Below are 26370 nucleotides of genomic sequence, written 5' to 3'. Positions count from 1 at the left end.
ACCTTCAGTAATTTAAGACTATGCAAGTCTGTGTCGGTCCATGTAAATTCCATTTACAGCTGACAATACCATACAGTCCATCGAGTTCACAGTACTTCTGATTTAACACAGCAGAGGTTGCAAAACAATGACATAGGACTACCAGTAACCTGTTCCTTCAACAGCTCAGGTTTATATGGACACTTAACTAACAATATCAGAGATCCAGTAAGCTCACAATCTTCAGATGTGACGTGGTGCAGGTTCCAAGCCAAAAATAGGCCTCTCGCCACCGTTGCCTTCCGTAATTCAAGTTAACATAGGACCCACTAGAAAACAAGTACTGAAAAGCATGTCGCGTCCATGCTGCCTAGACATTTGACAAAGGACCCGTCAATGTTCATTCAATATCACCATTTTAGTATAATGCTGCACTCCTAAGATATTCTGCCTCAAAAGCTTACTTACTTAGTTGAGACATAAACCAGAAGCACCAACAACAACAAAAAGGGGGCGGGGGGTGGAAGGGTGGTCAGTGGAGTAAATTTTCGTGCAATACTGCGAAAAGCGAAGTTAATTGTGGTACAGCATAGCTGCTTTTCACCAGGCCCATCGACCGACATAACCATATTCTTCCACTTAGTCATCTTCTCGTTATCCATCCACTCATTCATCCACCCACCCAAGCATATTCATCCACATTCCACCTCCCATCCATCCACCTGCAGAATATTCACCCAAACATCCATTGACCAAAACAACCATGTTCAACCACTCCCCAAGTCATCCACTTAATAAAATACCAGGCCGATTGGCAGGGCAGGCCTTGGGGCACGGCTGCCCAGGGCGACATTAGCCCCCCACCACACCAGCTCAGGGGAGTCTTTCAAGGTCTTCCCCAGGCTCGCGCAGTGGAAGAAGGTGCGGCAGGCACCCTATTGAAATTAATTGTTCCCCGCTCCTGGAAAGCGGGGTGCATCAACAACAACAGGGCGCTGATGCTTTCCAATTGGCGCATATTGAAAAATGTGCCTCTCACCCAATGACGAGGGACGCATGGAGGGGGTTGGGCAGGGGTTTGCCAAATGTTTTCTTTGCTGGGCGGGGACTGCGGCCGCTAAGGCCAGCCCTGACAACTTTGTTTTTAGTCTGCACACACAGACTGGTTTGTACTGCCGAGATAGAAAAAAGGTAAACATACAGTCAAACCCAAACATAGATGAAAGAATAACGCCTACCAAGTCAGCACTAATAAATGTTCACATGGAATTCTGCCCTGCTCTAAAAGGATGACTTTAGGGACCATCCTGGGGTCATCGAATTACACTAGAAGTCATTCTCACATCATCAGACGTCATCATGCTGTTAACGTCATCAGCAAATAACGCAGAATGGTGGGTGATGATTTGGGGGATGAGTTTAGGATTACTTAACAAATATTCTATCATCCCTATTTGAGAAAACTCTTTGTTCCTGATGCTTTAAGGATGACTTGCTGATCGCTTCAAAAGATTGCACATTTGTCCCTGATGATTTGGGGGTGATTCTGGGATGACCTGCGAATTACTTCAAGAGCATTGCCATGAAACAACTTACTGATTACTTCAGAACATCAGAGTTTGTAGGATGATATGCGGACCAATACAGATTATCATTCCACCTTTGCTTAGTTTCACTTAACTACCCCCCACTGTGACGAGGGAAAAGCTTGAGACTACGTTGGGCAAAAGTGGAAGACAGAGGCCTAAACATAGCAGGCACCACCTGGGTGAGAATCCTTTGCCATTCCAGTCAAAAGCAGGCACCCCGCACCCTCACAATCCCCAATGTGGCATGGGTAAAGCCTGAGTCTATGTTGGGCCAAAGTGGAAGAAAGAGGCCTAAACATAGCATGTGCTCCCCTGAATGAGAATCCTTTAGCATCCCAGTCAAAGCAGGAACCCAGCACCCTCACAATCAATACATTTCCATGCTGACTTGTTAGGTAGGAATTGGTGTAGTCCCACTGTGTGAGACTACACAACACTTATCTGCTCAGTGTTAGGTAACCCACCTTTTGGTATAGGTCTGTACTACACAGGTTGGTAGTGTGACTGAGCAGCCAGGCCTATCTCAAGAGGGATAAATGTGAGCTGTACAAATTTAATCAGTAAGTACAGTTAGGCAAGTAACACTTACACTCAAGGTTTCAGTTATAAATAGTTATTTATTTAATTTACATCAATTTTTAAATAAGCGTTCTTTAGAAAGGCAATTCATGTAACAATGTAAAAGTACTTTAAAATTACTTCAGAATCAGAGCAAGTTGGTCGATAATCTACACAATTCCTACACCCTGGGGTGACTTCAATCACAAGGACAGTAATGGCATTTATGTATCACACTAGTTCTACTTTGCAGATTCTGAGGTTGCAGAAAGGAAAGGTTTAAGGAAAGAAAAAGGTTAAACAGGTTCTCAGTATATGTAGATCTTCCAATGAAATCTAGACAAGCCTTTACCAGCAGTAACAGTCTAAAACAGGTTACCACCTATGAGGGATAAACAATATCAAAGTCAATGGGCTAGAAGAGTCTCCAAGGAGCCAGGACAGCCAAAGTCAATTTGAAACACTATGGAGCTGAGGCACTTGAAATCAAGAAAAATCACTTGTAGGGTCACGAGCTGTTAAGCCTGTGAAAACAGACTTGGAATCAACTACAAAAGTAAGCCACTGCAATTCCGAACTGAGAAAAGCATGGCTACAAGACAGTGAGGTAAGGACCCCAAATATAAACAGTACCTCTGGTTTGAAAAAGAGTGGTCCAGCTGGCTTCTGTCCTGCTATAGCTATGCAGACCCAGTGTTCCTTAGCCTCAGTCGTGGTTGGGGACAGGAGGGAGGACATCTGTAGGGTTCCTGCGGCGATACTTGGGAGGTCGTCGGCAGCTACGGGCTCTATTTTCGGTTCAGCGGCACTTTGTGGTTATAGCGCTTAGTAAACAGCACCGTCGTGGATCTCGGATACCAGTTGGGCTTCCTTTACTCCTCGAGTCCTGCACTCTGGTGAGGGGACTCTAGCTCTGGTCATCCTGCTTCTGGAAGGTCCTTAGGAGACTCCTAGAGCTTCTAGCCAGATTTCAGACGTTTCACTTGACTAAGGGATTACCCGACCCCTGGCACTCGGTTTTTGCAGCAATGAAGAAGTAAAGCCAGACAGGGAAGATGGTCCAGTGGAGTGGGATTCGGAGTTAGTTGGTCCCACTAACCCAAGGGGAGAAGTCGTCCATTCTGGAGCTTCTCTGTTGAATTGAAAAAGGAGTTTCAGCACAGCAGCAGGGCTTCCCCGGGAAATTCAAAGGTCCAGGAGGATGCAGCAAGGTTCGTTCACGGCTTCTTCGTCAGGCGTTTCTCCCAGTGGTCGACTATGCCTCTAGTCCCAAAACCCTCTCCTTTTAAGCAGGTTTCTTCTATTCAGGCACAGCCTAGGCTGTCAATCACACAGCAGGGTGGCTGTTCTGAAAGGACAGCCAGACAGTCAATCAGGACTGGTTGCATTCAGGCATTCCTAGGGACAATGGGGACCCTCTCTCACATCCTGTCCTTCCAGACACACTAAAGCCAAAGGCGTGCTTCCTAGGGACAATGGGGACCCTCTCTCACATCCTGTCCTTGCAGACACACTAAAGCCAAAGGCGTGCTTCAGGGCTGAGCCCTGCCAAAGGCAAGACAAAGAAAGGGCTCCAATCTCTTCGACGCACAGAGTAAAACCCAAGAAAGACCTCACAAACAGAAAATGGCATAAAAAGAAGACAGGGGCCATTTTGATAAAATGGTCACTCATCTGTGCTATACTGTAGCTGAGGGTTCAGCCTGCGGTAGAAAAGCACAATGGTAGGAACCACCGATTTAAAGTAGGGGGGGATAACATAAAAATGTTTATATGAGAATGTAGGATTAGGGGCTACTAGGTAACCCCCCAGCAATCCACACAAGATGATGTGTGCTGGACCCACAAAGAGAAAAAGTAAGTAAAGTCAATTTCACTTTACTATTCTTGGGAACAGGTATTTTAAATTGTATGAGAAATGTAAATGAGTTCTCAGTGACACTGCACTGAAGGTGCTGTGTGTCACCATACAAAAAGTAGATACCTATGGAGTTTGTCAGACTCCCCAAAACAGTGAAAACACATAATCCAATTCAGGTCAAAACACATGAGGGAGTGGGAAAAAGGTCTCACTCATTCCAGTTTTAAAATTAAAAAAGTCCTACAGTCCAGCAAAAGAGCTGGCGGTCTCCAAGGTTAAAGGGAATTAGCACAGAACTGAGATTTCTCCACTACATGACTGCACAAATATATGCCAGTACTCGCATGTACTCCTTCACACAGTATTCAGGTTTGCTTTGCGCAAAATCCAATAAACAACCATGACGAAAAGTACCTCCAGGACAAAAAATAAAAAAAAAGAAAAGACACATAGGATCCAAAAAAGAAAGAAGCAATAAACAAATGGGACCACAAAGTCCCATCAGCCGAGTTCTCAACTACCCACAACCTACCAAATACAAGCAACAACAAACCACAAACGACAAAGACTAAACCCAAAAGACCAGGAAAAACACCAAACGAAAGATGACGCCCACTAAGGAACACAACCCATAAATCATGCCTCGCCGCAAGAAAGACAAAGAAGCCAGAAAAGACAACAGAAATAATAAGAAGTCCCAACCCCTCAGGAAGTCACGACCAGCATGATCCCACAACCCCACAGAACTCGATAAACATCTGAGATGACCCAAGGAGACATACAAATAACAGAGCATAGAGACTGCAATGCTCGATACCTGTCCACATACGACAACGTGGTAAACAAAATCAGCACAGCAACAACAAACCAAAAGCCAACAAGCGTCACGAATACAGACCCAACCGGGACAACAAACGGAAAACGACAACTAATAAACCATGACAACGCGGTCTCCCCCATGGACAATACACCCCAACCAGAACAAGGACAAGGAACACATTGGAATCCATCCCACTCTACACCCCCTGTATCACCAAGACTGGAACAACAGAGGGGTAGATACCCTATTTACCACCCGGAACGAACCAACCCCTTATCAGTCTACTCAACAAAGACTGACCAACAAAGAACCACCCCACCCAAAAGACTCAAACGGGAAAAACCCACCTGGAACAGAAACCCAACCAACACCACACCGGTCAGAACAAACAATACTTACAAAAACACAAAAGGGAAATCAAGCAAACTACACTGCAGCCTGCTCAACGTTAGATCCATGGTAAAACACCAATGACCTCCTAAGCGAAGGAAGCACAGACATGCTCTTCCTTACAGAAACCTGGCTATCGGACAACTATAAAGCCATTGCGAATGAAGCAATACACGACAATTATAAATTAATACATGCCAACAGAGAAAACCGTAGAGGAGGCGAAATCTCAATTATACACAAAAAACACACCTGAGCATCGCGAATCATCACAACCAACGCGGAAGACTATGAATCCCTCCTAATCAAGATAGAACTCAATGACCAATCCAACATAGTATTCCTCCTGATCTACAGACCATGTTCTTACAACCCCAACTTTGCACAAAACTAGCGGACGAGGCCGCCATGCTATCAACCCACCACGACAACCCAGGCGAAAGAGATTCCACGATACAAACAGATACAACAGAAGACACACTCAATAATTGGATCACCAAGGCCCTTGACCAATTAGCACCATCTAAAACATTCAAAGCAACACCAAAAAAACTGGCAGCAAAATGGTTCACAGAAGAACTGAAAAAACTCCAAAAAACAACTGCAAAATGGAGAGAACAATACACCAGACAAGAAAAAATAAAATACCAACAAAACTGTACAAAGCAAAAGGTCCTCGCGTGGGGGATGAGGGGGGGGGGGGTGACAAGAATAGAATCGGCAATAATTCACAGAAGGAAATCTTCAAAATCAGATTAAAAAAACCTCTTCCTGCAAAAATTCCACCACCTCTACACAAACACTTTGTGACAAAAATCACCAACCACCTGAGAGGAAAAATAGACAATACAGGAGACCATCAACCTAGCCGGGGCAAATACAACCACTGGACCACAGACACCAAACGAAACACAGATTAAAGCAAAACTCATCTGCCTAGAACCAATCACAGAGGAAACCTTTTGCCACACTGATCAAGGACACCAACCTTGCAGGATCTCCAAGGGACCCCTGCCCCTCAGACGTCTTCAAAGGAATTCTCAACTACAGAACCCCAGTGACATGCTTCCGGAACCTAATGAATCTATCACTCAAAATAGGAATAGTACCGTCCTCCTTCAAATCAGCATACATCAAACCACTGATAATTAAAAAAAAAAAAGAAGGAAGGTCAGAAAGCGCATAAGAGCCAAGCAACTACAGACCGATAGCCAACATGCTAAGATGCTGGGGAACCACGTCTACAAAATCCATCTTAAACACATTGAAACAAGGGGGCGCTGTCGAGCAGCCAAGCAAGATGGCTGCCTGATTCAGGAGCTCTGGCCCCACGATATCCTAAGTTTTAATAACTCTTGCTGTGCCCAATGTTTGAACAAACTGTTAATTACTGTGGCTGGGGAGAAGGTCAGAGCACCTGGGGACTTAAATTGGCATCGATCCATGGTGTGAGCGGGGAGCAGCCGATACTGTGCATATGATGAGTGCTGCGTAGCACTGGAGGCCCAACGGCTTCTACATGCATCCTGACTGAAGCGGCTTGGCAGACAGAGTTGGGGGAGGTGCCTGTAAACTGTCCCTCAGCGAGTACCCTGTAATGGAAAAAAAAAAAAAAATCGGTGGCTACCTCTGAATTGCCCTGCGGGTGCCAGCTTAGACCTGTGGCGTATGGTGAATGTCTGCGGACGTGGCTGCAGGGTCCCTGAAGAGAGAAGAGGAGCGCGAACCGCGTTGCAGCCGGCCTCGAGTTACCAGCTATGATGTTGCTGGGAAGCGCATGGCCAAGTTGCGGAGTGCCAGGCTGGTGCTGTACCCCTGGTGAGAAGCTACTAGCGACCCATAATCAACCATCGAAACGCTGAGTCACTTGGGCTCCCGGTTGTGTCCGGGCATGCAGGAGAGGTGTCGGGAGTGGACACAGCGGTGGAACGCAGACTGGCCTGATCACACTCTGGCAAGGCGGCTGGAATATCGGAGGTGCGGTTGATTGTGCAAATGGTGCCTCGGATATATATTGCTGCCTGCTGCGGTCGGCTGTACAACCACAGGTAAATACTATGTATTGCGCTTGGGCATTGGACTCTGGGTACTGGCTTGAGAGGTGCAGTGGCACCTTTACAATCATCGACGAGTTGGGCCTTGAATCCTGCTATGAACTCTACTTCAAATGGTGTGATACCCGTCAGCTGGACTCGCAACGTACCCTACTTCACATGGTGAGATACTTGTAAGCTAGACTCACTGATGCTTACCACTCGTGAACGCACATGCCGAAACCCATGATCCACTGGACACTGAGGCCATATACAGAACAGCTTGCAGCTGCCGCTGGATCGTCCTCCTGCTGCATTGTTACCTGGACATTTGGAGTGCGCGGCCGCTGTCTCGAGGTCGGGACCTGCGATAAGGTGGTGGCCCTGCCTCCCCCCCACCAGCGGCAGAGACTTACTGTCTTGCTGCACTGTGCAGCGTGGGAAATGGAGTGGAGGTGAGTGGGGCCCCAGTGAGCCATTGTCCTTTTCATCGCACCCCTGAATCTGGCGCGCATAGGGGGATACTAGTGAACCTCCTGGGCAGTTTTAAGTCGTGCAGGTATTGGTGTGCCACAAAGTCCTTGTACAAAATGCCAGACCCTCTTCAAACGTTGGGCTAAGTGACATAACGACACCTTAACACTTGCATAACTCTAAGGAGTTGGCAGAGATCAGGCGGAAAGACATTTCTAATGAGAGTGCCAAAGTGGTCCGGGTGCCTTTAATAAAACATAAGTATTGGGGGTGACTCCGGGCCTGGCCCTTGTGCTGATCCCTACTGTGACCAGCTGGTGTCCTAGCTGAATGTGCTGGGGAGCAGGGCCCGGTGTGCACGTCTTGGGGAGCCTGTGCTGGACTGAAAATACTAGGCTGCGGTCTAGATGAAGATCGAGGAAACACCCCGAGATTCTGGACACTTGCCTGGCTGAGAGGCACTTTATACAGTGGTGTCTAGTCACCTTTTTGAGCCTAGAGAAACATCTGATTCTGGCAGGTGCGATTAATGGACTGAGCACATCTGACCTCTTTTCTGCTACTGTGGTGTAAAAACGCAGTTAGGGTGATCTGCTACTGGTTGATAACTGGTGCATTGTCCCTCTGAGCTAGGATCCTACAGTAGGATAACTGAGGCCTGTTGTCTTTTTCTTTTTTTGTTTGTTGGGGAAATAGAGTACCCTGCATATACTCTGTGTGGAGGCAGTATGACGAAGGGCTCTGGAGCAAAGAAAAAAAGACCAATGGACTCCTATAATAACACCCCCGCTAAAACCCTGGCTGCTAAAACCCCTGGACCTAGAGAGCCGCCAGCCGATGAAGAACAGCCTTCGGCTTCTGAACATGAAAATTGATGACATTGTTTCGACCATTAGATCTTTGAAGTCCAAACTGGAGAAAAAGGGTGCCCGTATCACGGAGACGGAGAGGAGGATTAGCGAGACAGAAGATAAAGATGCTAAACACGACCATGATATAGCACACTTGCAGCAGGAGGTCAGCAAGATCCAGGTTGTCGCATTTATTGTGGAATCGCGTTCCCGACGAAATAACATACGTATAATTGGGATTCCGGAGGCGGCCTGTAAAGGTCCGATGGACCCCTTTGTTGAGAATCTGTTGAGAACAATGTTCGATCCATCTGAATTCTCAGAACACTTCCTAGATGAGAGGGCGCACAGCGTTGTGGCTCCTGTCCCCAGGTCGTGGGCTCCTGCCCGGACCACCCTTGCTACGCTCCTAAACTACTGAGACAGGGACCTAATTCTCTGCATGGTCAGATATTCACATATATCCCCGACTTCTCTGCCAATGTACAGGCTAAGCGCAAGTTGTATGACTCAGTTAAAAAGCTACTGCGCATGAGGCAAGTCCCATATGCTCTACTATACTCTTCACATAAGGTCCCTCGTATCAGCATGAATACTATACATATGACTCACTGCATAAACTGTAATTATGTCTGTAGTATTTACAATGTACCAACGACTGCTACCATTCCTGTACCTCTGTAACTAAGCTCTTACAAGTAACAGCGCCTCAATGCCCATGGGCTGTTTGCACGCAATATAAATGTCAATAAATAAAATTGTGCATACAGCATGGAGAAAGGGTGCATTTCTTTGAAAATCCGATAGAAGCAACAGCCTACATGGAATCCTCAATTGCCATACCGCTCCCGAGGAGAGACTGAGGTGGCAGGGGCAGTCCCTCGATGCGCAATAACGAGCCTGATAACATGGATGCGATCATTCCCCATCATTAACGGTGGGTTGCCGGAGGGGGGCCATCTGAAAAGCATAATTCACTGCTCACAGTGCTCCCCAGGGGATATCCAAGTGTGTTCTATTGTGTTATGGGTTCCATCGTCGAGTTTGGGGGTGATAATAAGGGTGGGTGGGAGGGAAAGTGTAAAGATTGGGGCTGATGACACACAAGTAAGGCATAGATTTACGGGTTTCACAAGTTATGTTTTGATGTTAAATATAGTGTTGGAAAACAGTGCAGACTGCTCTTCGACTACACGTTACAATCTTGTCCTATGTTTCGTCCAGCTATACTTGGGCCCCAATTTGTCATAATTAATAACTAACAGATAATAACATTGCATTTGTTTCATGGAATATCCGAGGGCTCAATCACCCTATTAGGTCACGAAAGGTGGTGGCGTACATGAACCGCCAAGCCCCAAGGATGGTGATGCTACAAGAGACGCACGCCCTTGGGGGGTCCTTAACAAAGGGTTTGCTGCGATGTGGGGGCCTAAGCGCGGCTACACTAATTATTCATCGCAATCCTGTGGTGTCATGACGTTGATACACTGCACTGTCCCTTTTCAAGAAACGCAGCATAGACCTACTAGGTACATAGGTTATTTTATGGGGTGAATTGGCAAGTATCACCACAACTTTAGTGAAAACGTATGGCCCAAATGTTGAAGAACCTGAGTTCTATGGTCAAGTGCTGAACATCATATTAGGGGTTGCCCACACTTATTATTTGGGGATGGGACTTCAATCTGATATTAGACTGTGTTGGACAGTTCCAGATCCAGTCAACGGGAATTAACCAATGCAGGTTGCACAGTTTGTCTCAGGAGGATAACTCAGTGGCAACGTGCTTGCCTTGGAAGCAAGAAGACACGGAGCAACATAGGTTCGGTCCCCGGGTCCATGCTCAGAAACCTCTGGGTATTAAGAACGTTATAAATAACATATAATAATCATAATGCAACATCTTGGTCTCACAGACGTACGGAGAGGCCGCAACCATGATATACGAGAGCAAACATACTATTCATCGGTTCACGACGCCCATTCAAGAATAGATTAGCGGTCAATACCTGCCGCACTGATGACACAGGTAAAATATAGCAAGATTCTGCCTCGCATAATTTCCGACCACTCCCCTATCACTAGGACGTTGATGTGGGATGGACATGCCACTCCACGTCCCCCATGGCGCATGCACCCCGCATGCCTGTCTTTCTGGAGACGCTTCATAGTGGAGTGCTAGAGTTTTTCCAAAGAAATTACGGAACGGTACAGCAACACAGCACGGCCTGGGAGGCCTTTAAGGTATGGGTCATGGGGGAGATGTTCTCTATTTCTTCGGGTGCTCTGAAGGACACTAGCAGGAAGCTGGGAAGGGTAGAAACAGACCTCAAGAAGCTAGAGGACAAATATGGCAACACACAAGATCGTGCCCTGTAGGGTTGTATTAAGGGTAATCTCTTGAAGTTCAGGGAATTGGCGGATAGGGAGGTCCATTTGTTGTACTATCCCATTCGAGCACGCAGATACAGAGAGGCTGATAGACCGGGCTGGCTTCTTGCTAATGCAGTTAGATCTGAGAAAGGGGTGCAGCACATTACTGGGATAAAAGGGATCCGCTGGACTCACTCTTACTACCCCAAAGGCGATAAATGTGAATTCCATAGGTTTTATGAATCTCTCTATTCAAGATCCAATGGCTGTTCGGCTACAGACCTGGAGAGCTATTTAGACGAGATACTGCTTTTAGTATTGCCATTAGAGAGGCGACAGACAATCAGACAGTGACCCCGCCCCCCCCCCCCCCCGAGGAGATTACAAATGCCATTATGTCACTTCTGTCGGGTAAGGCACCTGGCTCGGACGGTCTGGGCATTGAATTATATAAGGAGCTGCATATCACCCTTGTTCCTAACCTGCTACGTGTGTGGGAGGAATCGCTCCCGTTTGGCCGACTTCCCCCATCACTTTCTGAACCGATGAGTACAGTGCTGCTGAAGCTGAACAGATCCGCCACTGACATGGGATCATACAGGCCGATATCCCTGATCAATTTTGACAAACATTTTTGCTAAATTGCTGTCCTACCGGCTCCTCCCATACATGTTGAAGCTGGTTCACCTGGTTCTATCGGGATTTATACCCGAACGTTCCACAGCATTTAATCTGCAAAGACTATTCAGTATTATTTCACAACTTAGCCCGCAAGCACAAGCGGTTGCTGCCTCATTGGATGCCGAGAAAGCTTTTGATTCAGTCTCCTGGCAGTTTCTGTTCTTGGTGCTGCGTCAGATGGAATTGGGGATTTTTTCATTCAATGTGTCCGCTTACTATACTATAGGGTCCACACTGGGGTCAGACTCTCACCCGCAACTTTGTTGGGGTGCAGTACGAGGCAGGGCTGTCCACGGTCCAGTTTACTATTTGCGCTCTCTGTAGAGCCTCTTGAGTGGATAATGTGCCTCAAACACATTCACCGTGGTCTGCATATAGCTGACCAGCCACAAATAATGATACGTTGCTGTACATACGAAATCCGGCTTTAAATCTGGCCCCGATACTGGAGGAGGTGCAGAAGTTCTCCACCTACCCAGGATATCATATCAACAAATCTAGGTCTGATCTATTTCTGCTGAACAATATTTCTACCGCCCACCTGATTCGGATGGGTCCCGGACACGCACTCATCACTCCCTATTGGTCAAAAATCATGAGAAGTATCTACAAACGTTGCCGGCCAAGCTGAGTCTCTGGGCAGACTTCCCATCTTCTTGTACTGCAGGCTTTCCTTATTAAAAATGGTAGTGGTCCGCAAACTGCTATATTACTTCACTAATATTCCAGTATGGCCTAGCTGCGTGTTTTTTGATAGACTATGATCCCTGGCAATCCGCTTTACATGGGGCGTGGGAACCCCGCGAATGAGATCGGGAGAGTATGACAAGGCCGTTTGAGCAGGGTGGCCTGCAGGCCCCAGACTTCGAACTATACTATGAGATCTCACAAGCACAATTTGCCGGTTACTGGTATTCACCACAAAAACAGACGATACAAGCAGTCCTGGAGCAGTACAGCGCTTCCCCTTCAAGTTTGAGCACTATTGTCCTAGCTAACCAACACTTGGACACATGCACATTCGACCCTGTCCGCACAACTGTGAACGCTTGGGCCAGAATATTCAAGAGGCTTGGGGCATCTTCCCCGTACTTTGGTGCAATCCCACTCTGGAATTGCCTGGGACTCCACCCAACATACGATAAGGACATACAGAGAGGGGAGACCATGAGGGAACACTGACACTGCATAATCTTTTTCCTGATGGTTCCTTTGTCACTCACACAGACTTCTCCGGAAAACTGGGTAATAATCCAATTAAATCACTACAATATTACAGGATGCGAGCAGCGGTCAGAAGGTGCTGGCGATCATTCCCGGGCGACCCCAGCGAATGTGAAATACTAGGGACTGTAGTTACTGACAGAAATCCTAGAGGGTTGGTATCTAGGTTGTATAGGAAATGTCAAGGTGCTCAGACTCTTGCTCAAAGTGCCAAGGAAAAGTGGGAGGAAGATTTGAATAGGTCGGTGGACAATGCTTAGTGGCTCCGCTGGTGTCGCTTAACAAAGGAAGTATCTCTTAACCCTAGACACGGGCTGATACAATTCAAAATACTACACAGGTTGCATTATAACCCCGCAAGAATCGCTAGATTTGCTCCAACGGCAGTTGGGTAAAATGTGGCGGTGACGTGGCTGATTCTTATCACACGTACTGGAGCTGCCCGCGGGTAGCTCAGTTCTGGCAGCTGATTGCAAACTGTTTATATGAAATTACAGCTGTCCCTCACACGCTTTCATCCCCCAAATACGGTGACATTGGCAAGGTATCGGTTAAAAAACCCAGATTGAAGAGACAGCGTAGTTTGATTGCCAAAAAATGTATAGTGTATCATTGGAAAAGAAGGTTGCCCCGGATATTCAAATGTGGACTAGAGCGATGACCTATGTTAATGAGAGGGAGGAGGGCTATGTTTCCCTCGTGACACCAAGTTGCAGGCTTAAGTACATTTGGGAACCTTTCTGTGACTACCTGCGAAAGCAGAGATCAAGTCAGTAAATGTGTATGTTAAGATTAATAAGGTCTGATTATATGTCTACAGTTGTTCTCAAAGTTGACGGCAACATACTGTTGGAGTCCGGAGTCCAACAGGGTTCAAGCCTCTCCCCTCTACATGTGCCCACTGATGATAATCATTTCGATTCTACGGATTTACCGCCTACAACTACGCAGACGACACAACTGATTGTGAAAACAAAAAGAACACAGGAACAAAATAACAACCCTCAACAACTGCCTTCCAGACCTATACAACTGGATGACAACGAATAACCTCAAACTGAACCTGGCAAAAACGGAAATAATGTTCTCACCCGCAGGGTTCGACGGAGGGAAGCCACAAATGGACTGGCCAATCGGCATGGGAACGCAACCAGAGACTACCAATGTCTTAAACAACCTAGGAATACTCATGGAAAATGGACTATCACAGGAACTGCAAGCCAACACAATCACCAAAAAATGCTTCTTCCTCCTACAACTACTCAGATCCCCGATACTCACAAGATTTACCTAAGCAAACAGCCTCTACCTAGGACTCACCAAGAAACCCCAAAGGGTGTTAAATCCAGCAGCCAGGATCCTACTAAGACTAAACAGAAGATACCACATCGCTCCAGCACTGAAAACCAGTAACAGTAAATAAACGCATCAAATTTAAAGCACCATGCATCGCCCACAAAGCAATGCACAGACAAGGAGCAGAAATCCTCCAAGACAAGATTAGCCGGTATCATCCAGGAAGGGAACCAAGATCCTGCAACAACCTACAAATCGAGGCAAAACACCACGAAAAAAGTACATTTGTTGGAACAGCGTTCTCACGTCTAATTGCTAACACTTGGAACAACATGCCCAAAGTAATTAGAACCACAGAAGACCACATCACCTTCAGGAAACTGCTCAAAACTTGGCTATTCAGCAGGCAATGACAACCTAAAAGCGACACCAGTAACAACACCGAAGACAAACAACTAGAGAGGAGACGAGAGGGCGAAAGAACTGCAAACAAGAACCTGGCTAGATAACCATCAAGCTTCATCCAAAGGGCCGCCCCAGAGAGACAACAATGAACTGACCAACTTTACTAACCCTGTTCCCTTCCTGCTTCTCCTACATATCTGGCGCCTCTACACCAGATCCTGGACTAGCTACACTCAAACATACAAAGAACCATTACTAAGCTGACATCCAGAGTGAAGCCCAACCCACATAGCCCAATACCATCTAAAATGCAACAACACACCAAGATGACGGACAACCTTACAGCTACGACTACCTGTGACTCTGAATCCCTTATGGGCACGATCTAACGAGTGCACACAAACAACCCATCATATCCTCACAACATTAACTCCAACACAAAACACTACCACACACCTGAGGCATGGAATCTTACCCATACGGTTACAATGCACAAGGCTGCTCACAAGTGACCACATGCAAAACACTCACAGACGCCAGTTCCTCCTGGTTCTGAACCTATCCCCTCACACTTTTCCCCACTAACCCCCTCACCCCACTTTTTTGCAGATCCACGCGAGAGCCTGGCGACTGCCCCTGGGTGGTAGCGGTGCGGTACAATTGAACTGAACATAACATAGTGCCAGTAATGATACTATAAGAAAACATGCCCATCATGGCTCTGCCTCACTCTCCTGTTGGCTTTGCCTTTAAAAATGTCTTGTCACAAAAAGAAAATATGTCCAAACTGGCTGCACAATGCAGACGAGTCTATAGATGCGTAATAATGCTTATGATGTTTGCTTTACCCTTCATACCCAGTGATAAAATCCATGCCACAGCAAAGAATGGCTGGACCGGATGCCCCTAAATGCCAGTGCAGCCACATGAAAACACATATCCTTTCTAAAAAATAAGAAAAACAGCATTTTGTACTGGCATCTATAATGGATACCCATTAAAAAGTGCATTGTGATTGGGATTCTAAGATGGCCACCGAGGGGAGAGCAGAGTGGTCGTGGAGGTCTCACGCCCCCCGGGCCAAAGACAATAAAGACTGATTAAAAGAGCCTTCCCCAGGTGGGATATAACAATGTAGGCTGCTGTGGTGGAGCGCAACAGCCTGGATCGCTGGGGGACTTTGGCAGAAGCGGGTGTGTGTCCTTCGTCTCCGCGGTGTCGGAGGTTCGGGCGCACTACGCCCGTGGGCAGTGCAGGCAAAGCTGAGAGGCACACTCGCAGACCGCAAGCAAGACAAACCCCTCAGGGAGACCTAGGGCGGCCGAGGATCCAGTGCAGCAGCGAGGTGGGATGGCAGAAAGCAGCCACAGTTGGATGGCGGAGGAGCCCGTCAGGAAGGAGCTGCCTGCGATATTGGAGACCCAACAAGGCTAGATTCGTGGAGCAGGGGCTCCCCTGCTGGCGAGCACCAGCGGGAAGATCGATTCGGCATCGAGCTGCTACGTGCCAGCGAAGCAGCATCTCATTGGAGAGATCAGGAGGATCCGGAGGGGCCATACCCGTAGCCCACTGCTTAGAGCTGTGCAGCGTAGAAGAGCAGCCGGAGTGTCCAACAGGCCCGGGTGGGGCTGCACAGCGAAGAGGCAGGAAGGCGGCGACCCTGAGGGGCTCAACTCCTTCTTATCCCGCTTTGGGGGAGATCCATCACAGGTCAGCATGCGCCCTGGCCCAAGGAAAGGGTGCAAGCAGGCAGTGGCTGGCCAGTGCAGGCAGTGATCACCAGCTTTGAGCAGAGTGACGTTGAGGAGTGGGGGAGCACGGCGGGAAGGCCCCTTCCCAAGCTTTGAAGCCAGCACTTTGCAGAGAAGACCATGGGAGGCCCTGTGGTGTTATAGCCGGGCCAGCTGGAGGCCCATTTGAGGTAAATGTTGTATTTTGGAACTGCATATAGTGCCTCATCCAGAAGCACAGCAAGGGAGACAAGGGAGCAAGAGGCACACCATGCATAGGAGACAGTGACTGGTGGGGCCCTAGCCTCCCCGGGCCATTCCTGAGGCCGAACAGAGGGCTAAAGGGTCCATCTACATCCGTGATGGCCAAGGAAGAATGAAGGAGAGGCCATTTGGTCGGACTCAGGGCAGAGTGATCCTGGCATCAAGGCCAGGAGGAGGATAATTTGAAACCCGAGGAGGACGACAAACTGTGGCTCAAATGTGAGGTTAGAGGGGAGTTCCAACCCCCCCTGCCCGCACAGTCATGGGCAGACCCCCAAAGCGGTGGAGGGAGGAGGTTCCTACCAGAAACATAATTTGGGGGTCGACAGGGGTCGCAGTTGCGATCCCTGAGGTCTCCCTAGCTACCCCTAAAAAAATAAAATGTACAAATATAAGCTCATGGGCTGTGGAGTGCTAGCTTTCTTGTTCAGGCCTCTAAAAAAAACAGGAGGTTCCTAAATTGTAACACTTTGAGCAGTGACCTTATATAAGAAAGAATAGGAATAACAAATCATTTGTCTTTCTGGAATTCTATACAATAATTGCTAGACTCATTAAACGTTTTTTTCAGGCATACTTAAGGGGGTGAGTCACTGATTTTGTCTGTTCTTAAACACCTCAACTCACCCTTTCATCCTTCTGAGGTCGATTAATGAGTGCCAACACAGGTTGGGTGATATTGTATGTATATTTGTCCTATATAAAGCGTTTAAGTGTGATATATAATAACCCATCATTATCATTTGGCCTTGGACGTCTGCTTGCATTCACAGTGATCTGCTAATATGGGCCTATATAACTGATATTAACGATACATATGGTGATCCATTCTTGTATGAAATGTATATCATATTATAGTGATATCGGAAACTATATTTTTCATAGTGTACTTAGGAACAATGCTATGTGATGCCACTTCCTGTTTTGTCAGGGGTTGAAAGGTCATGTTCCATCGCTTCCCGTGATGTCACTTCGGGGTGTGGGTCAAATCACATCACTTCCGGTGATGTCATCAGAGGTCAAAGGTCATGCGATGTCACTTCCAATACACCTGGCATTTTGGTTAAATGACATCCCCAGTTCCTATGACCTGAAAAAATGTCCAGTAGAGGTCCGAAGGATGCAAAACAATATCACGGCAGGGGCAGGCCCCCCCCCCCATCATACCTGCCAACGCACTACATCCAAATACAAGGGGAAGGACATGCAAGCTGCCCCCAAGACTGTGAAGAAACCACAGGAGGGCAATCTGCAGAGACAGCGAGGTACCGGCTGGGGGAGATCAGGGGCCCAGGGAGAGGATTTGGGGGCACTGGCTACTCTCCCCACAGCAATCACGCCCCACACGCACGTAAATTTCACCCTCCAGGTACCAGGACAATAGCGCCCCCGGCAACTGCCCTCTTTGCCCTGGTCAGGAAACGGGCCTGATTATTATATATGTAGTCACTTACACAAGAGCAGGGTCTGTGTAGTAGCTGCATAGCAGTGGCTTCGCAGGGGGGGGCGTGCCCCCCCTCTGAAATCCTGCCCCCCCCCCTTTGCCCCCTCTACCTCAGCTGAGCTGTTCTCTGCACTGTCAGCGCAACACATGAGCTGAACAACAGGATAGTGTACCATTGTGCAGAAATAGATTGTCATCATTTTTCATAAGCACTCCGCTTGACTCATAAGCAAAAAAATCTAAACAGTTTAGTTCCCTCTGCAGCTAAGACCAGCCCCCTCCAATAAGAATGTAGGCAAGAAACTGCTAATGATGGGCCATTAGTCACAGAACAGTTTCGTGCCTGCATTCTGATGAGAGGTGAGGTGGAGTGGGGTATGGGGTAGATGGTGTGCACAAAAGCCTCTATGCAGAAGTGCTTGTGACGTCACACATTCTCTTTCATAGGCCCTACCCTCTCCTCCCCACCCCTACACTTTTGTCTGGGGCCCCCCTCCGTACCCCTCCTAAATTTGATTCCTGGCGACACCACTGTTGCACATCAGTTACTGCGTCTGCGAGCCTCCCAGAGCCTGAAGCGTACCGTAAATGAGCTTCTGAGCAGCTACTGTGTCTATGATACCAACAACAGGCTGCCCTGTGTAATTTCAAAACCACATGTTTAGAAAGTCAAATACTTACTATGTTTAATTTCAACATAGGATAGGTACAATACAACGAATACAGCTTCAACGTGCATTTTCAGAGGTTTCAAAAGGGATCCTCTTAACAATATAACAAAGGGCTGAGAACGTCTAAGTTAATGGATGCTAAAAGGAAAACATATAAAAATCAGTACATGAGCTGGATCGCAAGCACTCACCTGATGCTGCCTGGATCCTGGTCATGAGCGTTTCTCGAAGGGTAATGTCTAGTTCCCACCCGGAAACAGACCATAGCAAAGCTCCGCCTCTACTTTATCACGTGGCCTGTTCTGCATCACGTGAGTGTCAACGTTGTCCCGTCATTTTTTTGCAGGAGCGGGAAGGCACGAGCTCGACGCCAAGGCGTTTGACGAGGGGGAGAGATTCCTCCGTTGCTAAGAACATGTCGTATAGTTGATTGTTATTTGGTGCTTGAATTTGGTTTATGCTAACTCTTGAAGTTATCTCATGTTGATTTTTAATTTAATGCAGAGCGGCAATATTAGGGCGGGGGTATTTTGGGGGTTTGTAATGTGTATCCTTGGTGAGATTTACTTAAAGTACAGGCGGATTCAGTTTTGTGTTTTTCGTTATTTCAGTGTATTTTGGGTATATGTAATGTGCATCACGGGTGAGGCAATGTTAGGGAGGGGGTATTTAATGTCTGCATTGGTGGTAAGATTTACTTAAAGTGCTGGTGGATTCAGTTCTTTTTTGGGTTTTCTCATGCAGATGGGCGATTTTCCTGGGTGAGATGTGTTTTGTGCAGTGGGGCTGGGCACATCAAGTTCCTCCCTTCCCAATGGGACTTACACTGTACCAGTGAACAGTACAGCAAATATAGTTAGTTATCCTCCCCACTGGAAAGGTGAGGGGGGGCTGCAGGATTTGTTATGTGCATCAGATGGGGTTATTTATGTGCAGCAGATGGGATATGTGTTTTATGCAGACAGACGCATTTGGGTACGAATTTCCTGCATAACAGTTAAGTTGTTTTTTCTCCTGCATGGAGCAATTTGGCATTCCCCGGGGAGGGGGTTGTTCATCTGCCCCTTTGTAACGTGTGTCAGAGAAGGCTAAAGGGAGGCCTTATATTGCTTTCATTATCAATCACACATTTAAAGTCTCTAGTAGACCCGATAGCATTGAGTGTTTGTTTAAACGTTTGCAGATACTTTCTAAAATGCCTTCATGTTGTATTTCTGTTAAGTCGTCGTGACATTTCATGTAGGACGTCTATTCGTGCTTAGGAAGAGAATCACGGAAGAAGGAGCACTCCATGCCGGGCACGGGCAGATGCTTGTGTATTTATGAGGCGCTTATACCTCTCATGAGAGCTTCGAAGCGCCAGGTATATTTAGGTGCTGATGGATTTGATTTTCCTATTTTGATTTCGGTTACAGCAACACCGAATCTTTGTGTGCTTTCTTGTCTGGTATTATCCCCATCCCGGCTCCCCCAACCCCAAACAGACGTGATTTGTGGCCGTGCCGTGCATGCCTAGGGAATTTCAGTGCAGATGTGTTTTCCAAATTCGTCTGCCACAGCATGTCGATTACGCGCCATCTTTCTTCCCCCTAATCCCCCCAACGCGGCTTTCTCTGTTAAACCAGCAATGAGCTCACCCAGTGGGTCATTTAGCCCCATGCTGATCCCATTTGTACCACAGCCGCATGCTTGCTTATTTTTCTGCACTGCTGCACAGGCTCACACGGGCTTGGATGCCTCCAGGGCTGCCGAGTCCACCTGCGCTGGGGATGATATATGTGCCGCCACCGAAGCAGGGGTTTACTGCCTCTACAAGGTGAGGGGTTCTGATTTGAACATTGATTTGAACATTGCCGGGAGATGTGCTTAACTGTACCGCTCAGTGCTGTAAGGCAGTGCTTTGAGCTGTACTGGCCAGAGACGTGGTGAAACCTTCAGAAGGCGCCCAGATAATGGGGCAGTATCCTCCTTCCTCCCCCTGGTTAAGGTGGGGGAGTTTTAGGGCAAAAGCCCGGGAAGGGGAGAGCAAGCCTGGGAAAATACAAGAGGGGCGGGAAGCCCGCCAAATGGGCTGGATTGCCTGCGAAATAAGAACAAAGAAGGTGGGCATGCCTGGGGGCTTATAAGCCGCTGATGGACTGACAGCATAATCTTCGCAGCCAGAGGACGCCGGAACAGAGGAAGGAGGTAGCAGTTTTTCCTCCCACCCACCCAACATAATGACGGCGTGTGTTCAAGGCTTTGCTGTCGCAAGAAACGGCGAGGCGGTGTTTGTTGCGACCAGTGGCACTATAAAGACTACTGACGAGCCGTGGGAAACTAGGAAGGGTTTTCGCTCTTCTCGTGATCAGCGCTCCTTTGAGGCGTGAGCGGCAACGGCACTGGAGGTATAGATAAGGGCTCGGCTTCCACTGGCAAAACGGCACTCCTCCAGCCCAGGAACACCTGCAAGGGAAGGTAGAGTTCAGACAAGAATGGTAGGGGGATCTTTGGCCTACAGTGGACTTGGTTGGGAAAGGGGTAAGCAATGTTTGGACATGGAAGAGTCGGCTGGTCGCTGCACCTTCAGAACTATTTTCCAAGTCATAAATTAGTTTAAAAAATTGATTAGCAGAGTTTGCTAATTAAATGTTTTTTGATTAGCAAACAGACCCATTTCATTACCAATTTTGTACTAATTATGTTACTGTCACAAGACGTTATTCGTACCCAAGACATGAAATGAGCAACAATACAGCATTTCTGCGTACCGCTGAAATAAGACATTAGTGAGAGGAGTCAGGCGTTGCCAATTCTTTAAATTTGATCTAGACCTGTAGGTCAGGTAACTTATTTTATCTATTCAGCCTATGAGAAATGCACTCGACCCTTAGGAACGGAGGACAACAAATTTAAAATGTGACTTCTGTCAAATGGTGCACCTTACTACAAACCCACTTTGTTTGGCACACTGCCTCCCCTCAGAGGACAGCCATGCACAGTGCAACTTTTATTTGATATTTACTGCAACGTAAATGTTAAATAAAAGTTTCAAACTGCTTTTGTAAATGCTACTCGCCCTTCATAAAATCTACTCGACTATGCGAGTGGGTCAAAGGACTGCGAGCCATAGGTGAGTCTGTAAAATGTAAAAAGTTAGCTGTATGATTGCACACAAATAAATAGATATTATAACAAAGACTCTGAAAACAGTTTGGCCAGTTGTCTCCCACAGGTGGTAATGTACAAATACAATCATAAGCATAAATTGGTATTACAGTAGATCAGTAGATGTACAGACTGAATGGAACTACTTATCACTACGTTGCATAAGCATCTAGTTTGCTTTGTGTATCATTATTTAAGAGTCAAGAAAGAGACTAAGCAGATTGGATTGCGTAGAAGGCAGAAATTGGGCAAACTATGTGGAATATTGTAGTTTGTGGTCCTCTCACTTTCAGGGTACCTGGTATAAAGCAACAGGCTGATAATATAGAATGTCAATGAGTATGGGTTCGCTCATGGGTTGAGCACCAGTTGCAAGATGCATGCAACTTGCAGGTTACAGAACACGGTTTGTCATCAAAAGCATTTGATCATGTGCATTTTCAAAAGTGTTCATTCATCAATATGATGCATCTTTCCCAGCAAAATTAAATATAGTTGACACTGACATTCAGATAACCTAACCTAAATATTACTGTAAAGCATGGAGATGATGCAGTGTTTTACAGTATCAATACTGTAATTATGCATTATGTAACCACTTACATTTTAGGAATGGAATTGCATGACAATCTTTTAAAAAAATATAAAGTTGACACACATCTTTTTGCCAGACAGGATATAGAAAGCTTAATAAAAGTATCATCCTGATTACTTATGGGTTGCAATTATTTGAAAAAGAAATTCCTGTCTAGCATTCCCACACATGCCTTTGGCACTCAAGAGTGGAGGAGATGATTACTGTTGCACTATCTCTCCATTAGCACTTGCAGTGAACATAGAAAAGAGGGTTAAGAGAGCACATAGGGTAAGAGAGAATTCAGGGTGAGCTGTGCTTTCATTGAAGTGGACAACTTAAATAGCTAACTTTGTTACACAAGTGTCCATTTGATTAGCAAACCTACAGAATTGCATAGCAAATTGCTATGCAACACCGCTTATTTTATGCCTTGATTTTCAGACAGTTTGGTTTTGAAGCATGTAGTTATTAGCAATGTTGTGAAAATAAATCTGGGGCCTTTTATGCCAACAAAGAAAATTTCTCATTCTGCACCTTTTTTCCATAAGAGGGTGGCAAGGGTAGCGAATGGAATAAGTAAGTAGGTTGGTATAATTATGGACAAATGGCCAGGTTATGTTTGTACCAAAATATATCTTTCTTGACTCCACCTCCCCACCCAAACCGCCCCCACACCCCCCCCCCCAGGGCATTTCTTCTGCTGTCTGTCTGTATAGGACAGAGTTCCTTCATTTCCCTGCATTGTCTCACTGACTAGGTGCCTGCATGTTCATGTATACTTTGCTAGTATACAGTGAAAATGCAGACTCCTATGTAGTCTTACCAGCAAGATAACAATTGCGTAGTTTGCCTTAAAATAGCCATACTGTAGGCAGAGGTCTTTAATCTGTGGGGCGTGTGATCCAGGACGGCGAGAAAAGAGAAAATCCTTTTTTTTAAACTCACTTAACTGTGCATGGTGAGCCACTGGCACCCCCATGCACATGCCTAGTCAGTGTGATGTGGCCACGAAACAGGAAATAAATGCAGCCTGGACGTCCATGCTTCGTTGTTGCTTATTGCTGGTGCTGCCAGTGTCTTCTTGCCTGGTAAGGGATGCAGCTTCTTGGCTCAGCCCCCTACACCATAGTTGGAGGGGGTGCCGGGAAGCAAGCGTTTCAGGCCTTTGCCTGTCCCTCTGCTTCCCTCTCCCCTTTGGATCCACGATGGCGAACGCGTGGGGACAGAAGGTGAGCAGGAGGGCCGGATCACTGCAACGCGGGACCCTTTGTGCCCCCCACAATGGGGCCACATGGGAGAGGGGGCAAGCGGGGACGGAAGCATGCATTGCTGGTGTTGTATGCCGGCCCCCCTGCCTCGTCACCCCTCTATTCCATAGGACGGCTCTGGTCGATCCAAGATCCGGCATCAGATGTCTGGCCGGATCTTGGGACCTGGCCCGGCGCTGCCATGACCAGGCTTTACCAAGCCCCCAGCTTCGGAGAGGGGAGCTGGGGGCTCAGTGACCTAATCTTCATGGTTCTCCTTTCCCCAGCCGTCACTCGTGCATTTCCTTGCTGTGTTTGCTCATCCCGTTTGTTTTCTTCTGTCCTGACAGGGACACCACGGATATCAATGGGCCATGAACATCACTGTGGCGGGAAGGTGGGGGATCACTGTTGAAAGCAGGCACTCTACATGCTGGACACATTATTGTTGTTCAAATGTACATTTTACACATTCATAAGAAAAAGGTAATTTGCAAACTCAAAAGCATGCTGAAACTTGCGTTCACTAGTTCTTAGAGATGTGTTTTTTTTTGGTTTTGTCCGAGCACCACACCAATACTCTGTAATTTGTGTGCCCCTTGCTTTGTGTTTTATCACAGGTTATATTTGTAAAGATGTTATGTTTATCAAACTGGTTAATAACAAATGAATGCTTCCATTGTGCTGACAGCAGCTGTTAGGAAATTTAACTGGGTTCATGGTTGCCAGCTTTTGGTTTTCCCCACAGAGGCTGAAATACCCCAACCCGTTGACCAACCCATCCCTTGGCCACACATTTTATAGCACTTCCTTTTTTCTAAGTAATTGCAAAAAGCCATTAGATCAACACGTTTTCCATATATTTTGTTTTTATTTTTTTGGTTAAATTCAACCTTAAACTTAAAAGAAACAACAACATTATATCAATACACATAATTATATTTCGCAAATAAAACGTCTCAGCAACAGTCTGCCAACCTGCTGAGCTACCCCGGTAGCCATCTACTATAGAGAGAGTCTTTGCATCCCTCGATGTACTAAAATCACTGCATTACCAACAGTACTTTGGGTGCACCGCTGCCATAGAAGTGATTTAAAGTGGAATTCGTGTATATCTTCCTGCTGTGGGTGCCAGGCCTTCGCCTGCATGGGGCACCATATGTTGCAGAGAAGCCAGGGCCCTCGTGTCAGGCATGACAGCATAGCAGTCTGCAACTACGCCAGTGCTGTTACCGAACTGCAGTAAAAGCTACATGGCTATTACTTGATGTTTCCGAAACTTAGCTCAGTGAGTTAAGAACTATTGTGTTGGATTCTACTTAAGATATGTAGATGAATGATTGGAATGCCAGCAGGCTGGACTTCTCGACTATTCTAGGCAGGGAATAGAAAGGGTAAAATATAACAAGCTGATGCTCTTTCTCTCGCTCTATTATTTTTTGTCTCTGTGACTGAGTACGAGTCACATTTTCAGGTATGTGCTCTGATTGCTCTCTGTTCTCTCTGCCAGCTGGGGTGGACTGGCCAATAGGGAACTTTGGAGATTTTCCTGTAGGACCCTTCTCCCTAAGTTTTATTGTACTTTTCAATTACGGGAACACAAATTGGCTCTACCATCCCATCTTGGACAGCAAAGTCCCCAGCAGCGATGGCACCATAAAAAAATCCTGACATCTGTAGTAGGACTTGCTGACGGTAAGAATGCCCTTTTTAAAACAATTGTATTTTGTTGTGGGTGATGGTGGGGCAATTTTAAAGGTATAGTTAGGAGTCACAATATGGGATTTCAAACCTATTTTTGAGGCTGTTCCTTTCTCGTGTCCAGTTTGGGCGGTACTGAAAGTTCACGTCTCAAGTGGGAGTTGCATTTACAGTGTACTGTGTACTCTCTCCCGGGTTCCCAGCGTTACATCCTGCTTACTACCTGATGCCTAACACCAAGAGCTGGTTTTAACCCATGCTCATCTAATCTTAATTTTGAAGTCTCGGATAGACCCATCTATCCTTGGCTAACTGTTTTATTTTCATTGCCACAGCATCACTCCAAGCATCGGTGTGTCAAAATAACCACCTGTGTCCCAGCAAGAAAAATCCAGTGGAGCACTTGACCCAGTCACGCAGGCAGGTAAGGATTTCTTTTCCCTATGTACCATTGTTTGAGTAGAAGTGCTGAAGTTTTATATCAGCCCTGTCCAATTTGCATCCAGGTGTGGTTTTGGCCGCCAATCTGGCCTAGTCCAGGACCACACTACAAAAAAAATTCAATCTAGAACTTCACGATCTGAACAGGGAGTCTTCTGAGACTTGTATCAATGTGGTGTTTTTTTTTTAATCCAACCAGTATTTCTGAGCCATATTTGCTGAGTTTTCCCCCTAAGCTGTTCACATGGTTTCTTTTGGGGACTTATTTTTATTTTATTTTTTCCCCAGCCTTTTCACGTGGTTTGTTTGAAATCTTTGCATGTGGTGTTTGTCATTTTAAATCTTTTGAAGTATTTTTAATTTTTGAAAATTTGAAATGGTTTTTAAAAACAAACGCAACATAAATTAAAGTGGGGGTTTGCAATGTTTTCACTTATTCAGGCTCCTTTTTTAGATGAATGGTTGGTACTAAGTGAAAAGATCTTTTTCACTGTACTGATGGGGTGGGGGTCGATTTATAAAGACTGAACCATGACCGCACATAGCAGTCTTTTTAAATCGAACTATCATACTTGTCAAACCCCTGCCGCACATGAGCGTGCGCGCAGGGG

General features: G+C 46.6%; 2 protein-coding genes across 2 annotated transcripts in view; one reads left to right on the top strand and one right to left on the bottom strand.

The window, feature by feature from the left end:
- The window catches only part of TTPAL (alpha tocopherol transfer protein like), a 173477-nt gene extending 154560 nt beyond the window's left edge, over positions 1 to 18917 (bottom strand). Inside the window, exon 1 of the mRNA XM_069651331.1 lies at positions 18838 to 18917. Coding sequence (XP_069507432.1) covers positions 18838 to 18911 — 74 coding nt within the window. The 5' untranslated portion in view covers positions 18912 to 18917. The remainder of the gene's footprint in view (positions 1 to 18837) is intronic.
- The window catches only part of SERINC3 (serine incorporator 3), a 967471-nt gene extending 941772 nt beyond the window's left edge, over positions 1 to 25699 (top strand). The window contains exon 10 of the mRNA XM_069651326.1: positions 25654 to 25699. Coding sequence (XP_069507427.1) covers positions 25654 to 25684 — 31 coding nt within the window. The 3' untranslated portion in view covers positions 25685 to 25699. The remainder of the gene's footprint in view (positions 1 to 25653) is intronic.
- Positions 25700 to 26370: the final 671 nt, after the last annotated feature.

This window comes from Ambystoma mexicanum, chromosome 3p (genome assembly GCF_040938575.1).
Source record: "Ambystoma mexicanum isolate Mex_15411 chromosome 3p, UKY_AmexF1_1, whole genome shotgun sequence".
NCBI lineage: Eukaryota > Metazoa > Chordata > Amphibia > Caudata > Ambystomatidae > Ambystoma > Ambystoma mexicanum.
The sequence above is the reverse complement of the archived record's forward strand: the minus strand, read 5'-3'. Positions and strand labels throughout refer to the sequence as shown.